The 10,742-nt window shown below is 46.5% G+C and overlaps 1 protein-coding gene across 1 annotated transcript in view; it reads left to right on the top strand.

Moving 5' to 3' along the window:
* The window catches only part of LOC119350826, a 15,394-nt gene that overhangs the window by 2,225 nt on the left and 2,427 nt on the right, over positions 1–10,742 (top strand). Inside the window, exon 3 of the mRNA XM_037618472.1 lies at positions 458–619. Coding sequence (XP_037474369.1) covers positions 458–619 — 162 coding nt within the window. The remainder of the gene's footprint in view (positions 1–457; positions 620–10,742) is intronic.

The raw sequence follows: 10,742 nt of genomic DNA, 5'->3' as shown, positions 1-10,742 counted from the left end.
TTTTTGGACTCATCCAGCACATTGAGCATGTTTTGTTTTCATGCTGGTAGCACTTAATCCATCACACTAAAGCATCAACTCATCATAGAGGTATCTCGCAACGAAAAAAAAAAGCATTAGTGACCCATTCACACCAATGCCATTAATAGTTACCATTGTTTGTGTGTACGCGGTGCTGGACGGATGAACCGGTGACATCACTGCTAAATTACTACTCTACTCAGGAAAGATAGATAGATACATACATACAAATATGATCCTCGTAACCATCTTATTTATGTATTGGCTGGGCGTCTACATACATATATACATAGACAATGATCAGTTGATACTCCCTTTCAACCTAACCAACGCGTCGTAATTGATGGATTGAATGAAGAAGAACCTTTTCTAGCTGGTCGTGTCGTCCTTGTTGTGTCATACTATTTGTTGCTAAGATGATGACAATGATGAGCAGCTCCGCGGAGGAGCTTCACAACTCCGTTGGCGAGCAACAGCCAACGTTCAAGGAGGAGAAGCAAGAACCAAGGATGAAGGAGAAGGTGATGCCGCCGCCGAGCGCCCTTGGTCGCATCCTCTGGACCATCTCTCCTCATGCTGCCACCCTCTCGCACCACAGGTACGCACTCCCCGTCCACAGATCATACTGTACTTGACATTCTCTGTAGACGCATGCAGCGCCCATGGGTCGTCCATGGTACTTGACATTTGTTTGTGTGGTGTCGTCTCGGTCGGGTTTGAGTCGCGGGTCCATGGGGGGTCACGGCCGGTCTTGTCTTTTTTTCTTTCTTACTATTATCTGGGTTCCCGTCTGGTGTGGTCTCGTTTGTTTGAGTTAGGGGGTCAAGGCTCGGTCCATATTTAGGGACTGTGGTGGATTTATTTTCTCATTTATACACCTTCCCTAGCCTTCCCATTTACAACATGTTTCCTTTCCATAATATGCCAGCAGTACCAATGTCACATTAAGCATCATATAATACACCCGGTAACAAATGAAAACTCAAGAAAAATATACATCCATCACTCCACTGGCACTAATGCCGCATTGGACTCGTTTGGTTGCATGGGATCGTTTCCCCGGGAGAGAAAGCCACGAACCTATTTCTCTCTCTCTCTCTCTCTCTCTCTCTCTCTCTCTCTCTCTCTCCCTCTCTCTCAACAAGTCAACATGCTCCCTCTTACCCCTTCTTTTCACATGGGAGGAAGTGATGAATCAAGCTAGCCACCGCTTGGTCCTTCGCATCTGTTTCGCGAGCTCAGCCACATCGTGACCTGACGCGGCTCCCACCGCCGCAGCCGCTCTCTGTCGTGTGTCCTCTTTCACGTCCCACCATGCCATGGTAGAAGCTTGGCAAAGCGAGTCTCCTTCTCAGTCCTCACCACCGGACACCTTTTCCATCTGTACTCCATGTGACGCACTATCCATGCAGAACTCCAGGAGCCCATTCCACTATGCCACACCGATGCTTGCATCCATGGTCAGACTCTTTTCCCAAATATTGATGCGTGCCTTGAGCCCCTGGCTAAGAAAGGCCAAACCGCGAGTTTCTCCGGCCCAGCCATGGTGGCCAATGGTAACAGCTCCCGAGAAGTCAAAGTCAGGATCATGATGGCGTTCAGATCCACTCATTCTTCCACACACGAGCCAGATCCTCATTTTTCCACTTCTTCTCCGCATGCCTCTCTGACCTTTCACTATGGATCTCGCCGGAGTAACCGCAGGTGGCGTGCGGCAGCCCAGCATCCATCGTTCCGCTGCACCTGCGTCTGTCTTGCAGCATCTGCGCTGCCTGTTGTTGTCGTCTGTGTTGCCGAGCATCATTGGCGCCGTAGGCCGCTGCTATGGTCGATGTTGCCGAGCACGTTGGTGCAACGCCGCCGGCGTTGCAGGTGAGGAGCGATTGGTTCTCCTCGGTGTCCGAGGATGCTTCCATGGAGCACATGTCGGGGGGAGGGGTGTGGGGGGCTTGCAGCACAACACAAGTGGTGGAGCTACCATCGCAGATCTTGCCGGCGTACAGGGATGCTTCCGTGCAGCGCGCATGGTGTCGCGTCCTTGCAGATCTTGTCGGGGACGGCAGATCTTGTCGTGTTGCGACCGGTGGGGAGGAGTTGCAATACAATGTTCATGGTGTTGTAGCCGTCTCATCGGCAGCACGACGAAGCTGGAATGCAACAAATGGCGCTACGACCGGTGGACCTCGCAGGCGAGGGGTGTGGTTGCTCCAGTGCAACGTTCATTGTGTTGGGACTGTCTTCATTGGCAGTGCGGCGGAGCTGCAGTGCACCATGTGGTGCTGCGACTGGTGGACCTCACTGGCGGCGGGGAGCTGCAGTGTAGTGTAGCGTCATGGTGCTGTGACCCATGGTTCTCGCTGGCGGCAGGGAAGCTATGCGTGGAGATAAGCTTTTGTTGTGACGGCTGATACAATGTGAGGATGCTGCCAAAGAGATTTGCATGAGAGGAGGGGCTGATCAACGGCACAATCAGACGATTGTGAAGTCGACTGATTTTCTGAGAAATCAGTCTGTTGATTGGTAGCAGCCATCATTTTTTTTCTGTTGAGCTACGTGGGACCCACATTTCATGGACACACAATCGGAAAAACATTGTCTTAGAAGACAAGTGGGACCAACCTAGTGAAATAATCATGGACTGGCAGGTACGAGGCACTCGGTGCCGCGTAAGAATAATAGACAACTCCAAACATAAATATAGTGCCACACGAGAGCAATAATGTCTTGTGATGACCTTTGCATTGCACGCAAAAGCCAACTTTTACATCAGTTTTGGTATTTTGCAACTAGAGCAACTAAAGCAAAACATGCATGGCAAGTTCAAACACCGCCCGTGCAATTACCTCGAATTATTACTACCCCCTCAAACCATTATTTGACAGTCCCCCACGCAGTGCTTGTCTAGCACATCCGCTCATCCCGTGATGGCCATGCGTCGGCTTCTAGGACAACAGTTGACAGCCCTCCCTCGCGTGCCTGCACAACTTAGCGGGCAAGACTGTCTTGGCCCTGATTCCCACGTCCTATGGTCAAAGGGTGCATCCTAGGCCATGGTGGGGGCTGGTTTCACTCAGCTACTGCACGACACTCTCAATGCTTCACCAACGGTGGGCTTGCGTCTCTGATGCCACGAGCTCTTATGTGGCGCATGGTACGCCACTGCGTGGGAAGCTATTATGCGCTTACCACTCACACATATGCATGACCCTACTACACCTACTCCGGTCTTGGGAACACCGCCGCCACTAGTGGCCTCTGCATCGCCACTGATGGTTGAGTCCATGTCGAATCTCACGCACGAGCATGGGAACGCAACCCCTAGACCCCATAATGTTGAGACCCTATCTGCCACTTTGTTCGTCATCTGACACTAGCCTTCCCTACTTCACACTCTTCATTGCTATAGGCTCGACTTTGCAGCCCGACATTGTGTCACTTCTTTTCAACAACGCTTGCCTCCAGTCCAAAATCAAGTCCACCCTAGTTGCGTGATTGCCAAGATCCCGTACTGGCATATGGAGATTATCGTCGAGGCGAGGATGTTACTCAGCTTGCTATCTCCAAGTTTGATAAACTATTCCAGGAGAAGCTGTCGTCGGTCGCCGTCAGCGCACTCCATGCGCTCTTTAGGCAGGACTGCGACCTGGCTATCACGATGGAGGATGTTTTGATCCTGCATGGGGGCGAGCAGAGCCTCGACTAGTAAATACATGAATTGATCAAAACCACGATTTTGGTCTAACTTTGTGTACAAGTTGTTGCTTGAGTTCTTTTAGTCCCAGATGCTAGCAAGCCTTTTGTTGTCAGTCTTTAGGGGAGGGCATTCTCCCGAACCTTGTTGTTCCTCTTTGTAGCATAATGCTGTGGTTACAGATGGTCCGAACTTGTTTGTAGTCCATTATTTCTTAATGTGCAAGTGTTCCTTTGTGTGCTCTGCTTGATTACCCTTTCTTGCCAATGTTAGAACACACCCTTAGCATCATTAGTTGTAATGTCATGGGGTAAACTATCATGATAGAATACCAATTTTCCTTGAGATGATTGTGACCTCCTCTCATAAACTCGTGCACATTCAAGAACCCAAGTTGGAAACGACTGACGCTGCTACTATCATTTACTTTGGCAACGTCAGGCTGAAGAACTTTCCAGTCACACCGGCCCTTGGTACTAGGGGTGGTATTTTGCTTTTCTGGAACAACAACATGCTCGATGCTTCTGGCATCACCAGCGAGGTGTTCCATCTATCAACTATGATCGAGATCAAGCTGATTACAGCCTATGGACCCACGACCTATCTTCGGAAAGATGGTTCTTTTGCAGAGCTCCTCGCCCACAAACTTTGTCTTGGTGTCATGTGGTTAGTCACAAGTGATGAATTTAACCAAAGTTATAGAGCACGATGCAAAAACAGGAGGCACACTAATATTTTGCACGTCACTCGCTTATGTGGTACTCTTGATCCATGCGAGGTTAAAGAGATCCACCTGCAGAATAGGAAGTTCACTTCGCGTAATGAGCGGCAGTATCTGAGCCTATGCAAGCCAGATAGCTATTTCCGAAACACCGATTGGGATCTTCATTTTGAAAATCATGTGCTCACTGCCCCCTCGTCCTCCCTATCAGATTATCGTCCCTTGTTTCTTGCTAGTGACCATGGTCTGAAATAGCTGCGCGCATTCAAGTTCAAGAACTTCTGGGTCAAGCTTCCGGGTTTTGGAATTTTGTTGTGGAGGCTTGGGGGAAGCCCTTGCCACACAAGGAGCCATGTAGGGCCCTCTTTGACAAATTAAATTGCACCAACATCCTTCTTCGGTGGTGGAGCAATACTGTTTTCTCTACCTCCAAGATTCAGTTGTACATGGCGCTTGAGGTCATCCTTAGATTCTATACAAAAATAGATTCCCTACCGATTTCACTAGAGGAGAGTGATTTGAGATAAAGGCTAAAGTGGAGGGTCGTCGATCTAACGAATCTGGAAAGAACATTTCAAACCTTAAGGAGGGTGGTGCAAATACAAAAAATTTACCTCTCCATCAATTCTTGAAGGCACAATAACTTCATCGACAAGATTCTGCGGGGAGCCGGCTAGCTTACTTTCGACAATGATAAAGCAAGGGTGGTGCAAGACCATTTCTCCACCATGTTGCATAAAGCACAGGGGTGTCAAAGAGAATTTAATTGGAAATTCTATAGTTCTCCAACTGTGACCTCTCTGGCGTCGGAGACCCTTTCACAAAGAAGGAAATGATTGATGTCATTGCACAAATGCCTAAGGATAAGTCTCCATCTCCGGATCGCTTTGTCGGGGCTTTTTCCCAGGCTTGTTGTGCTACGATTAAGCATGGCATCATGGCTATGATCAATAATTTTTCCAGACTCTTTATTAAGCACATTAAGCGGCTTAATTCGGCCAACATTGTGATCCTCCCAAAGAAGAATGGTGATGAATGCATCGCTGACTTTAGGACGATTAACCTTATTCGCATGGAGTACTAATGGATTCTAATATCACCTCATACATGATGAAGATGCTAACTGAAACACTCCATCATATCCGTGGTGAATTTTTTATATTGGGCTTTATTAATCATGCTTACCAGTGACGAACTTGCGTCGTTACCTTGTTGAAGGTGTTGTCTACTTGTTGTGGTGCTGGTCTCGGCAACCATGATGCAAATCCTGTCTGGTCCATCTTTGACAGGATGTGGCGACGACAAGCGAGGACGTTTATCCCTTATTGAAGGCATTGCCGCGGAAGAAGTTGAATTAGTCCTAGGTGTTTTTTCACAACCTGTAATGTTTCGGCCCGAGATGCATTTGTTCAGTACTCCGCTTGACAATTAATATAAATGGTTTTGTGCATCACAGTGATGCAGAGGCCGAGGGTCTCAACCATACTTGTTGAACAAAGGTATCAATTTTGTTGAAAAAATTCTTTTGAGAAGTCATGTGTGACGTGTTCCCTATATAGATGGTTTCATGTCACTTGTTGTTGGGAGATACATAGTACTAGGAGCACCGTGCTAAATATAATAGTCGCGCCAACACATATCACATTAATGAGGGTCGGAAATATGGCTTCGTGCACGTGCATGATGAGTCTTTTATTGCTTGGAGGAAAGAACACCTTGAGAAGATAAAAGAGCACAAAGAAGCAGAAAAGAAGATGGTCAAAGCTATTGAAATTTCGGTGGTCTCTGATCAATGTACAAATTAAATATCTCTGAAGGGTCTTGCTCAAAACCGAGGTCGGTTTCGTCTCAAGGTCTAGAGGCTGATACTACCATACATGTTCATGATATTCTTAGTGTTATTCCGGTCTGTGATGATAAAGCGCCAAAGCACATCGTACATAAGTCGTAGCCATACATCTACTTTGCATGGGTTGAACATGAGAAATAATGTGTTTATCCCGGACTGGACAAAAGTAACTTCAATCGGGAGCAAGAAGAAACCAGCTATTGATGCATGTGGGCGAGCCGAGGAGAAGGAAAGTCCATGCTTCTATTTTGTCATTTCACAGCCACCGTATCAATCATATGAGTAAAAGGAAACCAACAACTTAGTTATAATTTCAGAGTTGGATATGACAACAGAGAGATTAGTTTCCTACATTGAAGAAGAGATGGTCGAATTATTTACGGGACATGGTAGACAGAGAAAGGTGTGTGTGACAAAAACAAAGAGATTGGCTTCCTACTTTGAAGAAGAGATGGCCGGATTATTTAAGGGCTGCGGTATAAAGAGAAAGGTGCATGAACTTGCTATTTTTATTCATTCCAATCAAGGGGAGATTTGGCTGAGAGGTTCACATGCATGGAATATATTGTGTTGGAAGACTTGTAGTTGGGGTCTACCATGCACAGTATACCACAGTGATGCACCAATTTAAAAGAAGTTGTATATATTTACGCTAGAAATCTAAGGTGTTTGGTTTGGTTTGTAAAGAATTTCTCGCTAACCTATAAACTAAGAAATCTAATAGTTTGTAGATTTTAGGTAATTTTTTAGCATGTACAGGAGATTTAGTTGGGCAATCATCTTGCTTTCCAAGCTAAGTTAGTTGGGTCATGTATTAAAGCCTATGTTGTGTGCCATGTAACGACAAGTTATTTTTAGGAAATAGACATATATTGCAGAAAAATACCCATATCGAGTTTTGAGGGAAGCTGTCTGAAAATCCTATGTTTTGGAGGAATCTTTGAAGACCTCTATATTGTGATTTCTGCATAGAAATTATCTTGCGCATGAGTTTCCATCTTCTAGATTGGTTATATTGTGTTCAACCGCAAGGTTCAAAACCTCTACTTCATGTACACCACGTGCGGGGCAAGATGCTACTGCACTGAAGATGGACGGCCGTGAAAGATAGGGTTGTGACGATAGATCGGATCTTGCCTTGTGGTTCGGTCCTCATCACACTCTCCACGATAATGCTTGGCTGAGGAGAATTGACATGTCCACGAGACTCATAGTTTATCACATCAAGCAAGTTTGCACCTTTTGGGCTATGCTTGATCATGTTCATCTTCAGCAAGAGACCGCCATCGTTTGGAAGCTTGCGGCAAATGGCATCTACTCCGCTGCTTCCGCTTATAAGGGTCAAATTGAGGGGTTCATCACCATTGTGATTAAGCATGCAATGTTTTATAAGTGGGTGCCCCCAAGTGCAAGTTTTTTTCATGACTTGTCATCAAGAATATGATTTTCGACTACCGAGTCTAGAGAGGAGAGGATGTCCAAACCCTAGCTTCAGTCAACTTTTTAGGAGGAAGCTTGAGTCCGCTACACACATTTTGTTCAAGTGCAAACCCTCCATCTATCTTTCCGAGGTTTTAAAGGCATGGCTTGCCTCCCTGGAGTTGAACATCACTCAATGGAGTGGATTACCACGGTACTCTCGGTCGTGGCCAAAGTAGGAAAGAGGTAGCCTCCACCATCATGCTTCTTGTGTGGGAACTTTGGAATAAGAGGAATGCGAGGTTCTTTTTAGAGTGAAGATAAAAAATGTGTTCGTCTTAAACTTAATAAAGCCTACACACCGGCAATATACAAACAAGTCACAATACATAGAGGAAACTTGGTTTCCCGAGTATGAGATAAATCACTAGGGCATCAAACCAAGCCAGAGCCCGCAGGCTCGGGGAGGATCCAAAAGGACACCACGAACCTAACACGCTGGCGGAGACAAACAAGCCATCGAGTAGACCCGTCATAGCATGCTGATCGCCAACACTATGCTATCAACGTCGCTTCGGTTCTCGAGCAGCATAACATTGCATTGGAAAAAGCAGTCAGCGGGGTGAGGGAGGGCAACCTCAATCGTAATTTTGTTGTCATTTTGCCGAATGGCCCATAACAGTGGCTCTACACATGGCCACATACGCGTTTGGACATGCCACGTCACGAGTTCAATAGCATGATCAACTCCGCACCAGAGGCTAGATCCCAATGCAGCCCCGAAGCTTCACGGACTGCAGTCCACAAAAAGCGCGAAAAAGGATATCTAAAGAAGACGTGGTTGGCGTCCTTCCACACCGCACACAAAGCACAACGGGCGTCCAAACGATCATTGCGCTTAACTATATTGTTAGACATTGGCAGGTGGTTTCTAAACATTTGCTACAGGAATATTTTAACTTTGAGCGGTAGTGTCCTTCCAAATATGGCACATGACAAAAAGTGAAGAAGTTTTGGTAGTTGTGAATAGAGTGATTTTACCGAGAACTGGCTAGAGCTAGTAAGGTGCCTCGTAACCACGTCCTCGCCACTGGACATGAGCATGTATTGGAGCCTATCCCAAAGAGAGTTCCGACTAGCATTCTCAATAGTGGTTAGCTGACGATGAAAGGCTACAACTAGGGGGAGAAGAAAAACACCTCGGCTACCGAGATATTTGGCTCCACTTTTATGGAGTACAAAGCACATAATTCCATCCAAAGCAGCTGCAAATCCAGCCAAGAGTCAAACAATACGGATGAGCTTGCCATTCATAGTCTAAAACTTTGCCCCCAAAGTGAAAGCCGACTTAACTGCTTGGATCCCATTCCAAAATGGGCAGCCACAAACCTTAGATTCGAAACAAAAGAGCAGTCCAGGAAATACTTTGCCTCGAAAAGCTTAGCCCAAAGCACACTAGCATTTTGGGAGAGCTTCCAAACCCACTTGGATATAAGGGAAATGTTCATAAGTTTCAAATTTATTATGACCAAGCCTCCTGACTTTTTTGGACGGTAAACTGTCACCCACTTAACCTCATGGTATTTCCTCTTGGCTCCAGCTCCTTGCCAAAAGAACTTGGAGCGCGGCGTGTCCAATTTGGCGTGAGCCCCATCAGAACAAGTCCATCGTGGATATGGTAAGATAGGAGATTCTCAAATTTGTTAAGATCAGCTTGGCGCCCGAAGACATGACTTTGCATCCCATGGGTAAACCCTCTTAGCTACCGAACAACACAACGGCTCGCCATCAGAGATTGTAAGGTTCTTGTTATTAGTTGGGAACCCTAAGTACGAGATTGGGAAGTCTCCTAACTTGGAGCATGATATTCCTCCCAGTGATCCATCCCCTTGGACTTATGGAAATTAACCTTCATCCCCGACATTACCTCGAAATAGAGAAGGATTAGTTTTACCGAGGCAATACTAAGCTGGTTCGGTTCGAACAACATCATTGTGTCAGAATAAGGTGGGACACAACCCCCCTTCATATGCCCAGTAGCTCGATCCCTATCGAGCATTGCCGAGAGTGCCTCAACAACGAAGTTAAAGAGCAAGCAGTAGAGGATTGCCTTGTATCAACCCATGCTTGTTGAACCCACCTAGCCTCAAAACCATTGCGAAGCAAACCCTCGCGGAGAAACACCCAGCTGACACAATCTTAAGCTTTTTTGATATCTAACTTAAGCAGGGTAGCCTATTGTCTACATCTCTTAACTCCGTGCATTATCTCATGCAACGCCACTGATCCTTCAAGGATGTATCAGTCTTTAATAAACACGGATCGACGTCTATTTATGACGCGATGGGTCACCAGAGAGGGACATGAGGCATAGGCTTTTTACAACGGATTTTAAAAGGAACGTTGATCAACGCTATCGGGCGAAATTTGCAAATGATCAGGCCCCTTGACTTTCAAAATTAACAGAAGCACGCCAAACTTTAACCTAGATATGTCCACCTATCGACCGTGAAACCAGTGCAGATGGAAAGCAAAGGTCCCTTCAGAAAATTCAAGAACATGTGGATGAAGACAACGACTAACCGTCTAGACCGGACACCTTATCCACTTCCATGGAGAGAAGCTCAGCATCGATCTCTTGAGCTAGGAAGGAGCACATAAGCTTAGCAATTTCCTCAGGCGAAATGCACTGCGAGTGAACCCATAGATTAGAGTGCAGCACAATCAGTTTGGGCTCATCCGAGCGCATCCTGCTAATGTAGAAACTATAGATACGCTTCTTGATTTCCTCCTGGCCAACATGAGCCCCTGCTCCGATTGCGGACGCTGGATGGAGCACTTACGCCTACGACCATTCGCTTATGCATGAAAGTAGCATGTGTTTGCATCCCCTTTGGTAATCCACTTGACCCCACCTCTACCACGCGAGTACTCTTCCTCCGTGTGAAGGATAGCGAGGACCTTGTTCTCGGTGGCGTATCTATGTTCCCATTCGGCAAGAACACACACTAATCAGCCTGGGCATCTAGCATTGCCAATTT

The sequence above is a fragment of the Triticum dicoccoides genome, chromosome 1B (genome assembly GCF_002162155.2).
Source record: "Triticum dicoccoides isolate Atlit2015 ecotype Zavitan chromosome 1B, WEW_v2.0, whole genome shotgun sequence".
NCBI lineage: Eukaryota > Viridiplantae > Streptophyta > Magnoliopsida > Poales > Poaceae > Triticum > Triticum dicoccoides.
The sequence above is the reverse complement of the archived record's forward strand: the minus strand, read 5'-3'. Positions and strand labels throughout refer to the sequence as shown.